We start from the raw sequence: 23126 nt of genomic DNA, 5'->3' as shown, positions 1-23126 counted from the left end.
CACCACAGGGATTAAATGAAGAACTCCAATTCACAGGCTTTTTTAGCTAAATGTTTCTCTTACCTATCTAGTCATCATATACAAGTGCATCTCAATAAATTGAATATCCTCAAAATTAATTTATTTTAGTAATTCAATACAAAATAGTAAACGCATATATTATATAGTCATTACACACAGAGAGATCTATTCCTATATATTATATAGTCATTACACACAGTACTTGGTCGAGGCTCCTTTTGCATGAATTGCAACATCAATGCGGCGTGGCATGGAGGTGATCAGCCTGTGGCACTGCTGCAGTGTTATGGAAGCCCAGGTTGCTTTGATGGCAGCCTTCAGCTTATCTGCATTGTTGGGTATGGTGTCTCTCATGTCTTTTGACAATACCCCATAGATTCTCTAGAGGTTTAGGTAAGGCAAGTTTTCTGGCCAGTCAAGCACAGTGATACTGTGGTTAGTAAACCAGGTATTGGTACTGTTGGCAGTGTGGACAGGTGTCAAGTCCTGCTGAAAAATTAAATTTCCATCTCCAAAAAGTTTATCGGCAGAGGGAAGCATGAAGTGCTCTAAAATTTCCTGGTAGACAGCTGCGCTGACTTTGGTCTTGACAAAACACAGTGGACCTACATTAGCAGAAGACATGGCTCCCCAAACCATCACTGATTGTGGAAACTTCACACTAGACCTCAGCACCTTGGATTGTGCGCCTCTCCACTCTTCCTCCAGACTCTGGGACATCGATTTACAAATGAAATGCAAAGTTTACTTCCATCTGAAACCTGGACCACTGAGCAACCGTCTAGTTCTTTCTCTTTGGCCCAGGTAAGACGCTTCTGGTGTTGTCTATTGGTCATGAGTGGCTTGACACAAGGAATGCGATACTTGTAGCCTATATCCTGGATACATCTGTGTGTGGTGGCTCTTGAAGCACTGACTGCAGCAGCAGTCCACTCCTTGTGAATCTCCTCCAAATTTTTTAATGTCTATTTCATAACAATCCTATCAAGGCTGCGGTTATCCCGGTTGCTCGTGCACCTTTATCTACCTCACTTTTTCCTTCCACTCAACTTTCCATTAATATGCTTGGATACAGCAGTCTGAACAGCAAGCTTCTTTAGTAGTGTTGAGCGAGTATGCTTGTCACTACTTGGTACTTGCACGAGTATCACTGTACTCGGGCTACTCGGCGGGGACCGAGTAATTTCGCGATACTCGTGCTGTACTCGCGGTCTTCATGTTGGCGCTCTTTTTAGAGCCAGCCCTTATGCAGGGATTGGCTGGCAGACCACTGCAATGCCACAGCCCTGTTACTTGTGGAATTGCAGTGATTGGCTGGCCCTCACAGCATGACCGTGCCTTTAGCCCGACACTTCCCCGCTCGGCTACGGCCCCTCCCGCACTCCACTCCGCGTGTATATATATATGCACGCTTACACACACACGCACGTTTTTTTTTTTTAATTTACAGTTTTATGGTTTCTACATGCTGTCGGGGGTCATTTCAGAATAATACTCGGGTCTCCCATAGGATAACATTGGGCTCGGTGCTCGGGCCGAGTACACGAGTATTTTGGGATGCTCGGCCCGAGCCTCGAGCACCCGAGCATTTTAGTACTCGCTCATCACTATTCTTTAGCAATGACCTTTTGTGGCTTACCCTCCTTGTGGAGTGTGTCAATGACTGTCCTCTGGACATTTGTCAAGTCAGCAGTCTACCCCATGATTGTGTAGGTTACTAAACCAGATTAAGGGACCATTTTAAACAATTAGGAAGCCTTTGCAGGTGTTTTGTGGTAAATATTCTAATTTTCTGAGATAATGACTTGTGGGTTTTCATTGTCTGTAATCCATAATCATCAACATTATCAGAAATGAACACTTAAAATAGATCACTTTGTGTGTAATGACTCTATATAATGCGTTTCCCTTTTTGTATTGAATTACTGAAATAAATTAACTTTTTGATGATATTCTAATTTGAGATGAACTTGTATATATCGTACACAATGGCTCCTCTTCATATACAACCCTGCACACACGGCTCCGCTCCATACACCTCGTACTAGTGATGGGTAGTTCGTGAGTAGTTCAAAATGAACTAATCTTCAGAGTGAACTAGTTCATCTATCACCATCCTGACAGAGATTGTGAACTAAACAGCAGTGTGAGGAGACAGAGAGTGATTCCTCTACAGCTCCAAGAGGCTCCTGCTCTCACACTGGCTCTTTATAGCTCCTGATGCTGGAAAAGGAGGTAGTAACACTCTACCACACATCAAATACAAATATAATAGTAATAATATCAATAAAACTGATATTGCACAGCAGACAGACACAGCTCATGTGTGTGTATGAGAGAGTGTTTCTGTGTGTGGTTCATGCCCCTCACCTGTCTGTGTGATAGGATCACCCTCTTGTAGAGGATCAGCCTCCTGTAGAGGATCACCCTCCTGTAGAGGATCAGCCTCCTGTAGAGGATCACCCTCCTGTAGAGGATCAGCCTCCTGTAGAGGATCAGCCTCCTGTAGAGGATCAGCCTCCTGTAGAGGATCGGCCTCCTGTAGAGGATTAGCCTCCTGTAGAGGATCAGCCTCCTGGAGCCTAGATCAGTCTTGCTAAAATCTTTACCACTGGCTCCTGTTCTGTTCTCAAAATGGTGGCTGCTGAACTGCTCCTCAGCTCCCTCATACACATTCATTATGAGTCAGTACTCTACACTACCACATGGGGCGCTGCTGGGCTCAGTGAGATGCATCAGATTGAACTAGGCTGTCCTGATTCATTCTCAATAGAACATTTACCGTAGTTCAGCAGCTCATATAGTTCATTTAGTTCACAGGTCACATGATGCATTTCCTGTCAGCTCATAGGACAGGGTGGAGAGAAATACTGAACTAAATGAACTCATCTTTTGAGCTAATCTTTTCAGTGAACTAATCACCAAAATGAACTAGATTTCCCATCACTACCTCGTACACTCGGCTCTGCTACATCCACACTGTAAACCCCTCCTGACCCCACACATAACCTTCCCCTCACCCAGCACCATGACACCCAGCACAGCAGAGTCCTGCATACACTGAGGAGCTGACCATGTGACCCTGACTCCTCCCCTCCATGTGACATCATCACAGGTCCTGGAAGCACAGAGCAGCCATATATCTAGTGTGGGGCTCTGCAGGAGGAGGTATGTGGAGATTCCCCATTACTGGGGCAGGGGGCATTAACCCCTTCAGCTCTGAGACGTTCTTGGTGTTTTTCTCTCGCTGATTTCTATGAATCGTGAGGTTTTTGTTCCTTTTCCTCTGATAGATACAGACGCCCCAACTATGAGAGGCCGGAAGTGAGGAAACCCGTCTGCCCTCGCTCCTCGGCCCCTTTCTGCCCTCGCTCCTCGGCCCCTTTCCTGCCCTCGCTCCTCAGCCCCTTCCTGTCCCCACACGGTATAATGTTCGCACAGTATCGCCATCCCCCCCCACACAGTATAATGTTCCCATAGTACTGCCATCTACCCCCCACACAGTATAATGTTCCCACAGTACCACCATCCCCCCACACACAGTATAATGTTACCACAGTACCGCCATGCACCCACACACAGTATAATGTTCCCACAGTACCACCATCCCCTCCACACACAGTATAATGTTCCCACAGTACCACCATCCCCTCCACACACAGTATAATGTTCCCACAGTACCACCATCCCCCCCCACACACAGTATAATGTTCCCACAGTACCACCATCCCCTCCACACACAGTATAATGTTACCACAGTACCACCATCCCCCCCACACACAGTATAATGTTCCCACAGTACCTCCATCCCCCACACACAGTATAATGTTACCACAGTACCGCCATCTCCCCCAGACACAGTATAATGTTCCCATAGTACTGCCATCCTCCCCACACAGTATAATGTTCCCACAGTACCACCATCCCCTCCACACACAGTAGAATGTTCCCACAGTACCACCATCTCCCCTCACACAGTATAATGTTCCCACAGTACCGCCATCCCCCCCCACACAGTATAATGTTCCTACTGTACCACCATCCCCCCACACACAGTATAATGTTCCCACAGTACCGCCATCCCCTCACACACAGTATAATGTTCCCACAGTACCGCCATTCTCCCACACAGTATAATGTTCCCACAGTACCGCCATCCCCCAACACACAGTATAATGTTCCCACTGTAACGCCATCCCCCACACACAGTATAATGTTCCCACTGTAACGCCATCCCCCACACACAGTATAATGTTCCCACTGTACCGCCATCCCACACACATACAGTATAATGTTCCCACAGTACCACCATTGCCCCACATACTTTTATGAATCTAGAAAATGCCCTCCACACTATGGTACCAACCACCCCAGTGGCTAATGAATAAATCCTCCCTTATCCCCATTCTTGATGCAGATACAGATTAACCCGACACTTATCACTGACCTTCTGTTGGTAGATGCTATGGATGTATGAGGAGCTCTCTATCTATCTCTATCGCTCTCTCTTTTTTTCTTTCTGCAAATAAAATAACAGATAATCTTTTTCAGTTACCTCAAATAAATACAAGTTGTCTCCTCTCTCTCTTTATCAAGAATAAAGAGTGTTCTCTTTCTCCCTTGCTAAATCTGTGATATTTAATTTTCACTGACATTTTTTAGACTTTTTTTCTTTTTTAACAAATCCTCATTAGTATGATTATACAACATACAAGGCTATTAATCCTCAGGTGATACACTGCACTACTATATTGCAGAGTATTATCCCTAATACACATGAGATAACTGTTGGTTGAACGATCATTCATCTGACAGCTGTCTCACCTTACTGCCCTTTCTCACAACCTTCTACTCAGCCACGATTTCCTGTGGTTTCTGTGAGACAGAAGTTGGCAAATTCCTCTAGCTGAGGCTTATCTCTAGATAAAACAAACGATTCCGCTTCTGATTTTATCATTCCAGATCCTTCTCTCATCTGACAATCTATCTTGAGGGCCTCTCATATATTATACAGTGTGTCCACCCATATCCTGTCCACCGCTATTAACTTGAGAATGGCGGCAGCTATAGGCATAGAAGGGGTGTTTAGGTATAGTAAAGTAGCCATGCGCTACGCAATGAAACCACCTATTGCGAGAAAACGGAAAAAAAAAATGGGAATTACAAAGTTGTATGGTATCATCAATTCAATACGAATTGACACTTTGCATACAGAAATGCTATGATTAGACAGTGTAAAACTCACAAGGCTGCGGACGTGAAGCGATACCTCATGAAGATCTTCCTACAAGTCATTGGGTATGGTGGCTGCGTGGAGTGACCTCCATGCTCACCTGACCCGAACCCATTGGACTTCTTTCTGTGAGGTCACATCAAACAGCAGGTGTATGCAACCCCTCCACCAAAACTGCAGGACCTGCGACGACGTATCACAGATGCTTGTGCAAACGTGTCACCTACCATATTGCACAATGTGCAGCAAGATACAGTATGCTGTCCTGAGTCCAGATGTGCATTTCAGCTGATGGTGGCCACTTTGAGCATCAAAGTTAAATGAGCGCCATATGCGTGACCAGCATTCAAATTTTTTTTGGGGGGGGGGTCATGGGTTTCATATCATAGCATTTCTGTATGCAAGGTGTTGATTCGTAATGAATCGATGATGCCCTACAATTTTTTAATTCACTTTTTTTTTCTACCTCGTTCCGTTTTCGAGATAAAAATGCTAACTCAGTTGTTTTCCACCGGGTGGCGCAATAGGTGGTTTAATTGCGTAGCGCATGGCTACTTTACTATACCTAGACACCACTTTTATGCCTATAGCTGCCGCCGTTCTCAAGTTAATGGCGGTGGCCAGAATATGGGTGGACACACTGTATACTTGTATACCAATTCCCTATGAAATGAGGTTTCAGCAAACTTTAGTCTGTGTATGGGAGCCTTAAAAGTAACAAACAGATTGTAGTAAGATAATAAAAACACCACTTCTGCTCGGGTCCCCGCCAGTCTCTGTATTTCCTGGTCTATTCCAAAGAACGTTTGGTCCCTACAACCCATCAGTTTCTGGAGCAGTGGCCAACATAGCTAGTGATTGGGAGCATGGAGGAGATGTCTTAGCCAGCAACTCAACTTATGTTCCACTCTGTGTGAGACATAAGAATACATCATCTACAACCTTAAATCCATATCTCCTTATATCCTTCCCCCTATTATCTCCAGTAATTGTATTATTACACCAGATTTTTTATGATTTTCCATCAGTTTATCTTCTTCCAATTCAGGTCCCAACAATGTCAGCTCCTCAAAGTGGAGCTCTCCTATATTATTATTATAGCGCCATTTATTCCATGGCACTTTACATGTGAAAAGGGGTCTACATAATAGGCACAAGTACAATAATCATAAACAATACAAGGCACTGACTGGTACAAGTGGATAGAGGACCCTGCTGACGAGGGCTCACAGTCTACAAGTTAGAAGATACAGTATATAGATATTTTTTATTTATTTTTCAAGGATGAATATAGACAAAGACAAGATGGTGGAGAGGATATTACACCTCACCCTAGAGATCCTCTTCCGGCTTACTGGAGAGGTGAGAGATTCTGATGACGTCACATTACATCATTTTTATCTATGGGAATAACGGACAGAAATGGAGAGGTGAGGACTCTGGAAATGTCTGTAGTGAGATTTATTAATGTGTCTCTCCATAACCAGGACTACACAGTAGTGAAGAAGACCTCTAGTGATCGCTGTCAGGCACCTGTGTCTGAGGGATGGGGAAGACCCCTGAGCCCAATCACGGGGTCTCTACCTCACCCCCCGATACATGAGAACATCAATGACCAGAAGATCCTAGAACTCACCTACAAAATGATTGAGCTTCTGACTGGAGAGGTGACACTGCTGGGAATGCTGGGACATTATACAGTAACGCTATGAAGGGATCGGGGGATGACGGTATCATTGTATGTGTCAGGTTCCTATTAGGTGTCAGGACGTCACCGTCTATTTCTCCATGGAGGAGTGGGAGTATTTAGAAGAGCACAAAGATTTGTACAAGGACGTCATGATGGAAATTCCCCAGACCCTCACATCACCAGGTAATAGACAGGACTAAATACACTCTACCTATAATTATCTGTATGTAAGGAGTGAGTTCAGTCCCTGTATGTGTCTCCTTCAGCTCTATCCAGTAAGAGGACAACCCCAGAGAGATGTCCCCATCCTCTTCTCCCACAGGACTGTAAACAAGAAGATCCCAATGTTCCTCAGGATCATCAGGTAGATGGAAAGAAGGTGCCATGAAATCTCCCTATGATGTGTAGACGGCTGTGAAGATCTTGTGCTCAGTCTTGTTTTATCCTCCAGTATTATATGTTTTATACTTGTGTAATGAGAACGGTGGAGATGGCAGGATTAGAGCTGATCATAGATGGGACTTCTCCATCTGTCTGTGACTTTTACAATATTTGTTTCAGGGGGAAGATCTGACCCATATTAATACTACAAAGACATATGTTAGGGGTGATGAGCGGAGTAAAGACGAGATTCCCACAGATAACCGCCCAGGTGAGTAGTGACCAGTTACTTCTGTGAAGTAACAGATTCTTCTCAGTCACCGGCGGTGGCTGCTTTATCGGCAGCCATATCACAATTGTCTGGTCCCCATTTTGCCCCTAGACCACAACATTCTCTTTCACCCAGAATAGTTCAAATTACTTTGGGCACTGAATGCCCTTCTTCTATAGAGCTTAAACCTGGAGGATCCACCATCCTTCTGGAATTAGAAGATGTTGACCCTTAGCTGCACAGATCTGTAAACTTCAAAGCCAAATGACAGCGTACATGCAATATGCTGACAAATTAGAAAATTAATTGAACAAAAATATTATGATTGGCTCCTAAGAGAAATTGTAGGGTAATGATGCCGTTTTCCTTCTAGAATCCTGATATCTTATTGGATGAATCTACCTTCTCTCTATTTTGTGCTGCTGAACATACGTTCTTTGGGATGTAAACAATTTTTATTCTATGTCTTCTTTTGTTACAGGTTCATTCTGTATGATATGTTTGATTGTGGTGGGATTATCCTGCCTCACTTATGTGAGTGCAATTCTCTGGTAGACGTTAATTAAAAGGTCTCCATTGTCTCTGCCAAATGCCCGAGATCTAACTTTAAGACTCCTCATGACTGTACAAGTTGAAAAAGATTTTTTAAAATGTCTAATATTTCTTCAGGAAATTCATCTGACAGAAAATATTACCCCTAAGATAGTTTAGTTCACCAAGAACCACCGAGCCACCTCTTCGAATTACCCAGAGATGTTTCAACACTAGTTAGTATTTTTTTTTACTGATGAAGACTGTTGAGTTTGATCATTTCAGTAGATTTGTTATTGTCTATAGTCACAGATTTTGACTACAATAGTTAGTGGCAAAATTCCTCTGATTTAATCACTTCCCGCAGCCAGTTTTCTGTTCCTAATCAGGATCTATTTCCATATCTGAGACATGTCACGTTATGTGGTGATACATTTGGAGGCTTGTACTGATTCCAGTAATTCTGAGATTTTTTTAGAGATACATTACAATTCTGGTGATTTCAGGCTGATATTTTGCATTTAATTTTGAAAATACCAGAAAACTGACAAATAATTTAGTCAGATTTGTCAGTTTCAATCTTTCCATTTGTATGCTATTGGATCAGATAGTGATACCACACGAAATAGTTAATAAATAAGTTACTGTATTTCTTGTTTAGGGCGGCTGCATTTTTTCCAATATTATCCTTTTATTTTTAGAACAACCATTTATTTTTTTTAGGGGGATAGAAGGTTTACAATTTTAGCAACAAGTCTTTATATGTTCAACTAAAATATATAAAACCTATTTTTCGGTAACAAATCAGTTTTTAAATCACTCTAAGGGGCCGAGATATTAGAAAATTGTACTCTTCATTATATTAAAAAAACACGTTCAGGAATTATAACAAAGTCAAATACAACAATTATTATTTAGCATTTTACTACAAAAGTGATGTAACCCCAATTTTGCCTTGCCCTTCACCATATAACCCCTAAACATGGGTCTGAACTTACACAAGGACTCCTAGGCTGGGGCCATAGAGTTAGTTGCTCTTCAATGGTGTGAGATGACAAGAAGAATAGTCAGGTAGCTGGGTCAGAACCATTAGGACAGAGAAAATACAAAATCAGAAGACTCAAGAGTAGTAAACAGGTCGGCGTTACAACAGGATAGAAATATACAAGCCAGGAGCTGAGCACAGACTAAAGCAGAGGAAAACAAGGCTATATATGGCAGCATCTACCAGTATGCTTTGCGCCTAAGTAGGATTGTTAGGATGAACTCCTAACTAGGGTTCACTTGGTGCCTGCCGCATGACCTAATTAATGAGAATTAAGTGCATGCTTGAAAAATGACATCAGACACACACAGATCTTTCCTCGATCAGAGGTTGGCCCAAAAACAGACTGATTTATTCCAAGTACATGGACTTATATAAGCTGGGAAAAGAGGCATGGTTGGCTCTATAGTGGGCATGCCCGGAAGTGTTCATTGGTAAGTGGGTTGAACAATGCGTTGGTTCATAGGCTGATTGGTGGGTGTCATCGTAAGTGGGTCTATGGCTTCATCGGGACAGCTCTGCTGTGATGCTGATGGGTGGGTCTATGATGTCATCGGGCGGATCCATGGTGACACTGATGAGCGGGTCTATGACATCATCAGGTGGATCCATGGTGACACTAATGGGCGGGTGTATGATGTCATCGGGGGTCATCTTGGATATCTCTGAAGACTGGCTTATGTATAGAAAATCAATTTCATTGAACACACTTCCCACAGTCCTCTATGTCGAGGTTAATTAAGTATTTGATCTAATGGCTCTCCTCAACAGTCCCCCCTAAATACTTTATTAATCTTCTGACCCTGCTGTGGTCCCCTGACACATCGGCCTAAATGCGTATCTCCCACTTTTTTTAAGCTAAATTCTAGGCGCTTACCCTCTTCTGTGACCAATTCTGGGTATATCAGGAGGTATATAGAAGCAGCGCGCTACCTGCGTCCTCGGGACTTCGCCACAGTTCCCGCCACAGTTCCCTACCTGAATACACATAATTATAATTATATCACGACACTAATGGATCTCTTCTTGGTTCCGTATTTCATGACCAGGAGTTCTTTGACAAGATTTTCCCTTACATAGGGATTCGATTACTTTAGTAACACAGAGTAGCACTTTTACGGCTTCATATACCAACAAATAAGACAACCAGTCACATACAGGTGTATGTTATCCTTAAAAGTCACTTAAACCCTGAAACTAATTGATTGGTTCAAGTCAGATAATGTTTTTCCCACCATGAGTCCTTATTTATGTAATGTTCCTTTACCCATTGTTCCCTTATCTTGGTTATTTCCCGTGTATTATCCCCAAACTAGAAATTCTCCATAAGGTCCTATGTGAGATAATCCAGCACTATGTGTATTGTGACCGTCATTTGGTTGGTACGATGACTCTTTACAGTGGCTGTTGTCTCCAGATGGGTTTTCCCTCAAGCTTCAAGGAAGTTGCTGTGGTCAGGAGAAGCTGGATCGGTCCATCTGATTTTGACTCATGGCTCTTTCTCACTTGTCTTTTTAAGATCACCTAGTCTCCTGGCTTGAGACCATGTGCTACTGGCATTGATTTAGGATCTAGAATTGGAGAATACACATGTCTATTACACTGTATAGGCAGTTGTATAAGGCTTGTACATCACTGGTCAGGATATCGCACTGTAAAGGAATCCAGCTCACCCACGTCTGACCTCACCGTGCCTCAGACTCGGATCCGGCCCTACTGCATTGAACTGCACTGAATAAATCACCTGATCACTCAGCTGGATCGTCTTCTTCAATTATATCGCACTGTATCTGAAGTATCTGTGAGAAATATATTCATGTTTTAGGTGCTAAACCAAAAATATCTTATATGGAGACTTATTTATTAAGAAAAAGGAAAACAAACATTTGTTACATGATTTGCCAGCATCCACCATTATCTTGTGGATTGTTACATTTTGATGTTCATTCAGCCTTTCCACATTCCCACAGTTTTGTGGAGGATGAGGCGTGTGGAAAGCTGCTAATCCCCAGATACTGGAAGATCTCTTTAATGATTTCTGCTATAGAATGTGTACTTTTTGCCACTTCAGGAACTCCATTTTTACATACCACCAGCATCATGAGTTTAACGTTTTCCGTACTGGATATATTTCAGAGCAAGCCTGAAAAGAAATTCACACAACACACACAAACTCAGACAAACCACGTGTAGGTTTATATGACTAATCTGCAATCTCTGGAGCAGTAGAGCGGATGAGGGGTATGTTTGTATGAGGTATTTACAGTTTTCTACCTTATACTAGGCACACGTCTTACAAAACTGGATGTGTCTGGCCACCTGAGTACTGAGCACTGGTGCCACCCATGTTATTTGGGCCATCACTTAGTAGGGAGCTCATGGCAGAGAAAGCTTAACACCCTTTACCCATAGACCTTCCTCAGTCAGCTGGCTCCCTGCATCTCACACTCCATTCCTTGTTGAATTGCTTGTTCCTGTAGGGATTTAAGAACACAAAGAGTGACAAATATCACGGACGAAACAGGTGCCACCGAGGTGCAGGTCTGCATTGGTAAAATACTCTCAATTCTAGCCCCATTCACTACTTCTTTGTCACCTGCATCTGTGCGAACATCTTTTCTGGCTCTATAGTCAGCTCTGATGTAAGCTTTATCTCCACTGTACCAGGCTCATTTGATAACAGGAGAACCTTCACCTGGGCTCATATGCACTCTACAGTCTTTTATAGGTTTATCATGTCACACTAGAAAAGATCTGCTGCCTATATCCACATTTGACTATCTTACCCCGCTCCGCTCAACGAACCACAGAGATCGCAAATCTTAATCTCTTTCTCCTATTCCAATGGGAGAGGAGCAAGTGGTTCCATTTTTTTTATTACCTCATGTTGCGTAACCTCAGCATATCCAGTTTAGAATCAACCAGCATGTTGGTATCTGGATCCATCTACAGAAAAACTCAAAATTTGCATTAAAGGGAACCAATCATCAGGATTTTCGAGTATAAGCTGCAGCCAGTGCAGTACTGGCACTATCATGCACAGTGTGTACATACCATTGGGGTGCAGCTCGGGTGTTTAGGCAGCGAAATCCAACTTTATAAAGTTTGAAATTTCGTGCACTTTTTGATTGACGTGTGCACCTCTGTGTTAATATCCGGGCGTGTTATGCAGGAGTTCCCCGCCCCCCCACCAGCCTGTTCCTCCCTCTCTCATGATGTCCGGGCGGGTTATGCACGTGTTCCCCGCCCCCCCGCGCTGCCTGTTCCTCCCTCCCTCCGGCTGAATGTAAAATGCTAATCTTCAGAAACATGGCGCCGGAGTGGGCCTCAGCGCATAGCGCTTATCTCCGGCGCCATGTTTCTGAAGCCCGCATTACACAGCTTGGTGTCTGCAGACTGCAGAACAGCTGATCGGAGGACGCGATCAGCTGTAGCTATGATGACGTGCCGCCTCAGGACACCGGGCCAGGACAGGAGCCTGCCAGCGACATCGGGGGTCAGGTGAGGTAAGTTCACAATGGACTCACATGACCCCGTGACGGCAGTGCTGCGAGACCCGGTCACAGTAGTGATATCGGGTAGCACTGTCTTCACGGGGTCAGGTGAATGAAATTACTAGCACCTGTGATGTCATTGCCCCAGCAGGCACGCACACATTATACACACACATACACACACTATATATATATATATATATATATATATATATATATATATATATACACACACATATACACACACACACTGCTGTGTGTGCGCCCCTGCGTTGACCTGGGCTCACCTTCTCAGTTCCAGGTCACTGCAGGAAAGCACTCACAGCTGTGTGTGTGTATAATGTGTGTATGCGCGTGTGTATAATGTGTGTGTGCGTGCGTGCGCGCGCGTGTATAATGTGTGCGTGCGCGCGTGTATAATGTGTGTGCGCGCACGCGTGTATAATGTGTGTGCGCGCACGCGTGTATAATGTGTGTGCGCGCACGCGTGTATAATGTGTGTGCGCGCACGCGTGTATAATGTGTGTGCGCGCACGCGTGTATAATGTGTGTGCGCGCACGCGTGTGTGTGTATAGTGTGTGTATAGTGTGTGGTGTATAGTGTGTGTGTGTGTGTGTGTGTGGTGTATAGTGTATAGTGTGTGTGTGTGTGGTGTATAGTGTATAGTGTGTGTGTGTAGTGTATAGTGTGTGTGTGTAGTGTATAGTGTGTGTATAGTGTGTGTGTGTGTATATAGTGTGTGTATATAGTGTGTGTGTGTGTGTATATAGTGTGTGTGTATGGTGTGTGTGCGCGCGTGTGTGTATGGTGTGTGTGCGCGCGTGTGTGTATGGTGTGTGTGCGCGCGTGTGTATAATGTGTGTGCGCGCGTATAATATGTGTGTGTGTGCGCGCGTATAATATGTGTGTGTGTGTGTGTGTGTGCGCGCGCGCGCCACTCTGCTGGGGCAATGACGTCACAGGTGGAAGTGAGGGGCTGCTCTCACAATCAATGGGGGACTTTTAGTTCTGCATTAAAGGGGTGGTTCACCCATTTTTTTTTTTTCCCCAATGATCAGATGATATTGGATCCGGATTGGACGGCGCGGGACCCTAACCCAGGATTACTGCGGAGGGGTGTTTATTTCAATAAAGATGGAGTCACTAATTGTGTTGTGTTTTATTTCTAATAAAAATATTTTTCTGTGTGTTGTGTATTTTTTTTTTTATCTATCATTACTAGAAATTCATGGTGGCCATGTCTAATATTGGCGTGACACCATGAATTTCGGGCTTAGGGCTAGCTGATAATATACAGCTAGCCCTAACTCCATTATTACCCGGCTAGCCACCCGGCATCAGGGCAGCTGGAAGAGTTGGATACAGCGCCAGAAGATGGCGCTTCTATGAAAGCGCCATTTTCTGGGGTGGCTGCGGACTGCAATTCGCAGTGGGGGTGCCCAGAAAGCATGGGCACCCTTCACTGTGGATTCCAATCCCCAGCTGCCTAGTTGTACCCGGCTGGACACCAAAATTAGGCGAAGCTCACGTCATTTTTTTTTTAAATTATTTCATGAAATTCATGAAATAAAATAAAAAAAAAAGGGCTTCTCTATATTTTTGGTTCCCAGCCGGGTACAAATAGGCAGCTGGGGGTTGGGGGCAGCCCGTACCTGCCTGCTGTACCCGGCTAGCATACAAAAATATGGCGAAGCCCATGTCATTTTTTTTTCTTTTTGGGTAAAAAACTGCATACAGTCCTGGATGGAGGATGCTGAGCCTTGTAGTCCCATGCATGACAAGTAACAGTGTGGATTTTGGCTAAGTTCACACACTGCGTCGTTTTATTTAAGCGGTGTTTTTGTGCGTTTTTTTGCGTCAAAAAACCCCAAAAAACCATACGTGGCAAACAACAGACGCGTTTTTACCGGGTTTTGGTGCGTTTTTTGCTCTGTGTTTTTATGCTTTTTTTTATCAGAGAAAGATTGTTGAAAGAAAAAAAAAAATAAAAAAGGTCTGAAGTAATTTCCTTCTTCAATATGTTCTTCATTCTCCACTAGTGTATGCAGGAGAGCATACAGCTGCAGAACTACAGGGCTCAGCATGCTCTATCCAGGACTGTATGCTGGAGGGAGAGGCAGGGGGAGCAGAACTACAAGGCTCAGCATCCTCCATTCACTAGTGTATGCATGAGAGCAGACAGCAGCTGCAGAACTACAAGGCTCAGCATCCTCCATTCACTAGTGTATACAGGAGAGCAGACAGCAGCTGCAGAACTACAAGCCTCAGTATCCTCCATTCACTAGTGTAAGCAGGAGAGAAGACAGCAGCTGCAGAACTACAAGGCTCAGCATACTCCATCCCGGACTGTATGCAGTTTTTTGCCAAAAAAGAAAAAAAAAAATGACGTGGGCTTCGCCATATTTTTGTATGTTAGCCAGGTACAGCAGGCAGGTACGGGCTGCCCCCAACCCCCAGCTGCCTATTTGGACCCAGCTGGGAACCAAAAATATAGAGAAGCCCTTTTTTTTTTTTTTTAATTATTTCATGAATTTCATGAAATAATAAATAAAAAAATGACGTGAGCTTCGCCTAATTTTGGTGTCCAGCCGGGTACAACTAGGCAGCTGGGGATTGGAATCCACAGTGCAGGGTGCCCATGCTTTCTGGGCACCCCCACTGCGAATTGCAGTCCGCAGCCACCCCAGAAAATGGCGCTTTCATAGAAGCGCCATCTTCTGGCGCTGTATCCAACTCTTCCAGCTGCCCTGATGCCGGGTGGCTAGCCAGGTAATAATGGAGTTAGGGCTAGCTGTATATTATCAGCTAGCCCTAAGCCCGAAATTCATGGTGTCACGCCAATATTAGACATGGCCACCATGATTTTCTAGTAATGATAAAAAAAAAAAATAATACACAACACACAGAAAAATATTTTTATTAGAAATAAAACACAACACAATTAGTGACTCCATCTTTATTGAAATAAACCCCCCTCCGCAGTAATCCTGGGTTAGGGTCCCGCGCCGTCCAATCCGGATCCAATATCATCTGATCATTGGGGGGAAAAAAAAAATGGGTGAACCACCCCTTTAATGCAGAACTAAAAGTCCCCCATTGATTGTGAGAGCAGCCCCTCACTTCCACCTGTGACGTCATTGCCCCAGCAGAGAGGCGCGCGCGCACACACACACATATTATACGCGCACACACACATTATACACACGCGCGCGCACACACATTATACACACACGCGCGCACACACACTATACACACACACACACTATACACACACACACACTATACACACACACACACTATACACACACACACTCACACACTATACACACACACACTATACACACACACACTATACACACTATACACACACTATACACACACACACACACACTATACACTATACACTACACACACACTATACACACACACACACTATACACATACTATACACACACACTACACATACACGCGTGCGCGCACACACATTATACACGCGTGCGCGCACACACATTATACACGCGCGCGCACACACATTATACACGCGCGCGCACACACATTATACACGCGCGCGCACACACATTATACACACGCGCGCGCGCACACACATTATACACGCGCGCGCGCACACACATTATACACGCGCGCGCGCACACACATTATACACGCGCGCGCGCACACACATTATACACGCGCGCGCGCACACACATTATACACGCGCGCGCACACACATTATACACGCGCGCGCGCGCACACACATTATACACGCGCGCGCGCGCACACACATTATACACACGCGCATACACACATTATACACACACACAGCTGTGAGTGCTTTCCTGCAGTGACCTGGAACTCAGAAGGTGAGCCCAGGTCAACGCAGGGGCGCACACACAGCAGTGTGGGTGTGTGTATATATATGTAGTGTGTGTATGTGTGTGTGTATAATGTGTGCGTGCCTGCTGGGGCAATGACATCACAGGTGCTAGTAATTTCATTCACCTGACCCCGTGAAGACAGTGCTACCCGATATCACTACCGTGACCGGGTCTCGCAGCACTGCCGTCACGGGGTCATGTGAGTCCATTGTGAACTTACCTCACCTGACCCCCGATGTCGCTGGCAGGCTCCTGTCCTGGCCCGGTGTCCTGAGGCGGCACGTCATCATAGCTACAGCTGATCGCGTCCTCCGATCAGCTGTTCTGCAGTCTGCAGACACCAAGCTGTGTAATGCGGGCTTCAGAAACATGGCGCCGGAGATAAGCGCTATGCGCTGAGGCCCACTCCGGCGCCATGTTTCTGAAGATTAGCATTTTACATTCAGCCGGAGGGAGGGAGGAACAGGCAGCGCGGGGGGGGCGGGGAACACGTGCATAACCCGCCCGGACATCATGAGAGAGGGAGGAACAGGCTGGTGGGGGGGCGGGGAACTCCTGCATAACACGCCCGGATATTAACACAGAGGTGCACACGTCAATCAAAAAGTGCACGAAATTTCAAACTTTATAAAGTTGGATTTCGCTGCCTAAACACCCGAGCTGCACCCCAATGGTATGTACACACTGTGCCTGATAGTGCCAGTACTGCACTGGCTGCAGCTTATACTCGAAAATCCTGATGATTGGTTCCCTTTAACAATGGGCTCATCTGAGACATGTTCGGAACCTGACAATTCTTGTTACATCAGAACAATCATGAGATACATGTATGTCTGCTGTATCCTCCATTAGAGATAAAAATATAAAGACAACTTAAAAGAAAAACTCAATTGGTGAACAAATTAAAAACTTAAAAATAGGTGTGACTTTCCACATCATTACACCCCCCCCCCTTTTTAATCCATTATCCAAAGCATAACTGGATTCAAAAAGTGTGTGGAACTGGAGTTTTACATTTGGGACATAAAGTCACATTGTCTTGATTGGACATAACCTGCTACAGACACCTTCAGCTCAGCTTCAACACAGCTACTCAATATTCAATCTTTTTGTACTATAAACGTTTACTAATACTTCATGTGTTATTCAGTGGGTGCAGTTTTGTCAGCTTCACTGAGGGCTATAGAAAGATTGCCCCCGCAGCACATGATTTACTAACAAAATGGCCATTGCCAGAATAGCACATGGTTTCTTTGTCTAAGGATGGTTGAAGCATGTGAGGGGAAACTGATTTTACTTCTGCTCAAAATCTTTCTCCACTATTTTCGGTAGTCTGTACTTTATACATACACACACATACATATACACACAGGTCCACGATATTAGTCTAATTATAGATAAAAACACTTATATTTCTGTCTAAATATGTAGTAGTCCACCCAGTCTGTTGTTCAAACATTCACACAGCACATGGTCTTCTTCACACATCCTCCCATTCACTTCCTGTCTTTGTCTTAACCATGCTTCGGCCACCATATTTAAATCTAAAAATAACATATGCTCTGTCAGCCATTTTAAGAATAAAAACATACCATGTGTTTTCAGCCACCATTCTAAATTTCAAAGCACCATTTTACTTTCTCTGGCAATTTCTTCACATTATCTGACAAAAATATGGGGGAGATGCCTCCCAACTGACACTAAAGAAACTTTGAGTTTGCAGCACACACTTTCAAATCCGTCCCTGTTCTGCCATATGGTCACTGTCTAATTTTGCATTCCATAATTTACACTTCAAATGAGTCACATTTACATCCTAATATATATTATTAAAAAAGGATTTACATCCTAAAAATCAGCAGACTTACCGCGTTCTCATTAAGAGTTGATCAAGCTCCGTGTATGCTGCCATCATGCCGTTCCAATCGCCCCACGTTGGGCAACAATTGTTAGGGTGAACTCTTAACCAGTGTTCACTTATTGCCTGGTGCGTGACCTAATTAATGAGGATCAAGTGCATGCTTGAAAAATGACATCAGACACACAGTCAGATGTTCATCTTTCCTCGATCAAAGGTTGGCCCAAAAACAGACTGATTTATTCCAAGTACATGGATATAAACTAGGAAAAGGGGCATGGTCAGCTCTATAGTGGGCATGTCCGGATATATTCATTGATCAGTGGGTTGAACAATGCATTAGTTCATAGGCTGATTGATGGGTGTTATCGTAGGTGGGTCTATGGCGGCATTGGGGTGGGTCTAAGATGTCATCGGGCAGATCCATGGTGACACTGATGGGTGGGTCTATGACCTCATTAGGCGGAACTATGGTGACGCTGATGGGTCTATGATGTCATCGGGGGCTGTCAGGAAAAGGGGGAGGAAGTGGAAGTTACACCCCCCTTTTCCACCTCACAGAGCACGTGACTCGCTCTCTAGCGCCCCTCTTATACTTAGGCCAATTATGGAATTGCCCGACAATAAGCAAGGAGGCCGCTATTTTAGTATGCCGATGATTGAAGGGTTCCTGGTGAGAGTAAGGTATATATTCCCCCGACTCCTGCGGTGGAATATATCTAATCCGCCCCTGATCTTACGGGTCACCCCACAATGATCCTTGGCATAAACTCGCTGCCACCAATCGATTACGATAACTATTACGCCGAGCACACAGACGTGGAATTCAGGATCGAGATAACAGAACAGCCCAAGATTAAATTATATATTTTAATCACCTTAATGGCACACTAGATACTACAATATATACAATATGGAATTTACAGAATATATATAATATATAATATATATATATATATATATATATATATATATATATATATATATATATATATAATGTCAGAATACATTTACAAATAAGATGTGGTCACAAACAGGCATGCAGATGTATCAATTACCTTAGGGTTGAGGGTTTGGCCCATGCAGGGGGGGGTACTGTGTGGGGCCAGGGACGTTTCGTTTTGAATGAAGCACGTGAGCCCCAGAAAAAATACCAAGCTCAGACCTCTGCACTTAACTTTTATCTGTTCTGTCCTGGGCTCACACGGACCCCCCCCTCGTGATATCATCCTGGCTGGAAATTCCCTCCCCCTGCTGCTGGCTGAGAATAACCTAACGTTATATTTCCCAGCCATAACTCTGCCCCTGAGCTTCTCACACGGAAGATATGACCCTCGTTTTTATTGTTGTGAATTGATCTCCATTTTGATAGGAAATATGAGAGTCATGCAGGCTTCCTGTGGCCAGTTATTAATTATTGAGGGCTACGCACATCATACAGGTTTGCAGAAATATGTGTTACGTGCGTCTGGCCCTCAGGAGTATGAAAATGTGCCTGTCTTGTCTGTGGGGGTGAGGTACCCCTCAATATCAGAACTCTGATGGTTCCGAATCGTCTGGAGGAGACATTTGAAGTTAGGTTATAAACCTGGACCTCCCCTCCTGTGTAGGGCAATTCACTCCGCAGGGGGTGTGCTGGTTCAAGAGCTGTCCTAATTGGATTTTGACACCTTGAATTTTACATTTGCTGGGTCTCCAAGCAGCAGGAAGGCAGGGGGGGTGACATCACGGAGTAGCTGACTGACTTGAATAACTGTCATAATTCTCATCGTCATCTAGCATAATCCTCACAGGGGCCATCTTGAATATCTCTGAAGGCTGGCTTATGTATAGAGAATCTATTTCATTGAACAAACTTCCCACAGTCCTCTATGTCTAGAGGTTAAGTATTTGATCCAATGGCTCTCCTCAAAAGGATGTGGTCCTTTCTAATTGGCTGAAGAATGGAGCATATTACTCCAGCTGTACTACACACACTCCTATACTGACAGACTGAATGACATTACTTTGTAAAGTGCTATGGAATTAATAGCGCTATATAAATGAATAAAATTATTATTATTATTATTATTATCCCAGTCACCCTAATGTTTGTGGCTGGACAGAGCCTAACAGAGATACTGTTTCCGACATTTCCTCCCAACACTAGCGCCACATGCAGAATGTAAAAGGCCGCTCCTGGTGACAGTAGCAGATGCCACAGGAGATGGGACACACCATTTGAATAATGTGACAGAATGACAGCAAACCAAAGCAGAAGAAAAACCCATAAAGTGACTCAATTTTTGCAAATTATAACACTTGATGAATTAATCTATAGTTGTAGTGACTTTAGCCACATGCACTTTCCAGAAATTAACATGCGGTAGGTGTTGCAGAGTGAAAATTATAAGTATGCCATTTTATTACCGACCATAGTGCCCAGATTGTGGTCCAGGAAAAATGCACAACTTAAGTACAGTGGGTTATTCTCACTACAGCAATGCTAAATATATGGATGCTTTATGCGGTGTGGGCAAACTGCAAGGCTCAGAAACTAAAGGGAAATTTGAATTTGGGAGAGTGTATATTGCTGGATTGGTTTATGGAAGCCATGTTGCTTTTCAAGATCCTAATGAGGAAACCCCTCTAATTTTCCATTGATAGATGATGGACCTGAGTGGGGCTTGTTTTTGCAAGATAATTATAAGTTTTTATTGGTATCATTTTCGCCTGCATAATTTAATTTTGCTACATAACATCCATTTCTATGGAAATTTTAAGTAGAAATGTTAAAAAATATACATTTCAATGATATTTTGTTCATAAATAATAATTGGTTTTATTCTCGGTAGATGATGGTGACAGAAGATCAGAGGTACAACTGACATCTTCAATTTTTAAATTAGATGATTTTGATATCACACAGGATACAACTGAAGTGAATGCCATTTCTCCAGACATCCCATCATCCCTTCACAGCAAAGACTTATCAAGTGATCCTGTGAAACAGGTCCTCTCATCAGATTCATTACAAACTACTAAAAAAAATAGAAGTCACAAAGGACGCATTAAAAAACGAACTGCTCTTAAAGCAAAGAAGTCAATTTTACATTCAGAATATGGAAATAGTTCCCCTGTCAAAACATCTTTTGTTAAACATCAAAAAATTCACATGGAGGAGAAGAGATTTTCTTGCATTAAGTGTGGGAAATGCTTTAGCCAGAAATCAGCTCTTGTTAGACATGAGAGAATTCATACTGGAGAGAAGCCATATTCATGTTCAGAATGTGGGAAATGTTTTGCACAAAAATCAGATCTTATTATACACAAGAGAAGTCACACAGGGGAGAAGCCATATTCATGTTCAGAATGTGGGAAATATTTTGCACAGAAATCAGTTCTTGCTAGACATGAGAGAACTCATACTGGAGAGAAGTCGTATTCATGTTCAGAATGTGGGAAATGCTTTAGCCAGAAATCAGTTCTTGTTAGACATGAGAAAAATCATACTGGAGTGAAGCCGTATTCATGTTTAGAATGTGGGAAATGTTTTGCACACAAATCAGTTCTTGTTTTACACCAGAGAAGTCACACAGGGGAGAAGCCATATTCATGCTCAGCATGTGGGAAATGTTTTGCATATAAATCATATCTTGTCATACACAAGAGAAGTCACACAGGTGAGAAGCCATATTCATGTTCAGAATGTGGGAAATGTTTTGCACAGAAATCAAGTCTTGTTACACACAAGATAAGTCACACAGGTGAGAAGCCATATTCATGTTCAGAATGTGGGAAATCTTTTGTACAGAAATCAGTTTTTCTTACACACCAGATTGTTCACACAGGGATGAAGCCTTTTTCATGTTCAGAATGTGGGAAGCATTTTAACAACAAATGGTATTTTGTCATTCATCAGAGAACTCACACAGGGGTGAAACCTTTTTCATGCTCCGAATGTGGGAAATGCTTTGTACAAAAATCAAATCTTGTGAAACATCAGTCAACGCACAGAGTGGAGAAGCCTTTTTCATGTTCACATTGTGGGAAATGTTTTATCCAGAAATCGGATCTTACTATACACCAGAGAATTCACACAGGGGTGAAGCCATACTCCTACCTAGATTTTGAAATCTGAATTATTTGAAAATCATATTGTATACCATTAAAAATAACTTACATGGGGACCGTTGTATAATTGAATATGAAAGGGAAATTACTTCATGTTTAATCTGATTTTTATTATTTTTTAACTTAGCATAACAATACAACAAAGATAGTAGAAACATCATAAGATTTTGAATATTGAATGTGTTTGTCCCAACATCTTCAAACAATACAAAAATCATGCAGTATTGACAAGAAACAACAACCTGTCAGTTATATACTAAAAGGGAATAGGAATGTGTAGACCCCACATCAAGCAACATTGCAAACCTTAAATTGTATGATCATGCCAGTACCACAGTTGACGAGGACAGGGGCCAAGGTGGTAGCGAAAGATCGCTAGAAAAGGAGTAAAGGTAAGAGGATGGGAAAAATGAACAAGGAAAGAAAAGAGAGAGAAGAGATAAAACTGGGGGAGATCACAGGGGGTCCTTAGGGTATAGGAAAGAGATAGCAGGGAGGGGAGCCTCCTTTCATATGTCACCAAATAACTCCTGCAATCGTGGAGAGTCCAAGAAGAAGAATCAAGACCTCCGAACTTGAATAAACTTGTCAGTCCAGCCATTAACCTCTATGC

The 23126-nt window shown here is 43.4% G+C and overlaps 2 protein-coding genes across 2 annotated transcripts in view; both read left to right on the top strand.

Annotated features, from left to right (window-relative positions):
* The window catches only part of LOC142312279 (uncharacterized), a 172771-nt gene extending 150204 nt beyond the window's left edge, over positions 1 to 22567 (top strand). Inside the window, exons 8-9 of the mRNA XM_075351213.1 lie at positions 462 to 469; positions 21585 to 22567. Coding sequence (XP_075207328.1) covers positions 462 to 469; positions 21585 to 22520 — 944 coding nt within the window. The 3' untranslated portion in view covers positions 22521 to 22567. The remainder of the gene's footprint in view (positions 1 to 461; positions 470 to 21584) is intronic.
* Positions 3153 to 8261, top strand: LOC142312265 (oocyte zinc finger protein XlCOF7.1-like). The gene is made up of 7 exons (XM_075351197.1): positions 3153 to 3189; positions 6538 to 6616; positions 6742 to 6921; positions 7004 to 7127; positions 7211 to 7308; positions 7506 to 7596; positions 8078 to 8261. The coding sequence occupies exons 2-7, from the start codon at positions 6539 to 6541 to the stop codon at positions 8149 to 8151; spliced, it is 645 nt and encodes a 214-aa protein (XP_075207312.1). The 5' UTR covers positions 3153 to 3189; position 6538; the 3' UTR covers positions 8152 to 8261.
* Positions 22568 to 23126: the final 559 nt, after the last annotated feature.

Source organism: Anomaloglossus baeobatrachus, chromosome 5 (genome assembly GCF_048569485.1).
Source record: "Anomaloglossus baeobatrachus isolate aAnoBae1 chromosome 5, aAnoBae1.hap1, whole genome shotgun sequence".
Lineage (NCBI taxonomy): Eukaryota > Metazoa > Chordata > Amphibia > Anura > Aromobatidae > Anomaloglossus > Anomaloglossus baeobatrachus.
Note: the sequence above shows the minus strand (reverse complement) of the source record. Positions and strands in the feature narration are given on the sequence as shown.

Coding starts and splice junctions, on each gene's coding strand:
- LOC142312265 (XM_075351197.1), top strand. CDS start 6,539: ATGAATATAGACAAAGACAAGATGGTGGAGAGGATATTACACCTCACC. Junction 6,617..6,741: donor TCTTCCGGCTTACTGGAGAG/GTGAGAGATTCT, acceptor CTCCATAACCAG/GACTACACAGTAGTGAAGAA. Junction 7,309..7,505: donor ATGTTCCTCAGGATCATCAG/GTAGATGGAAAG, acceptor TATTTGTTTCAG/GGGGAAGATCTGACCCATAT.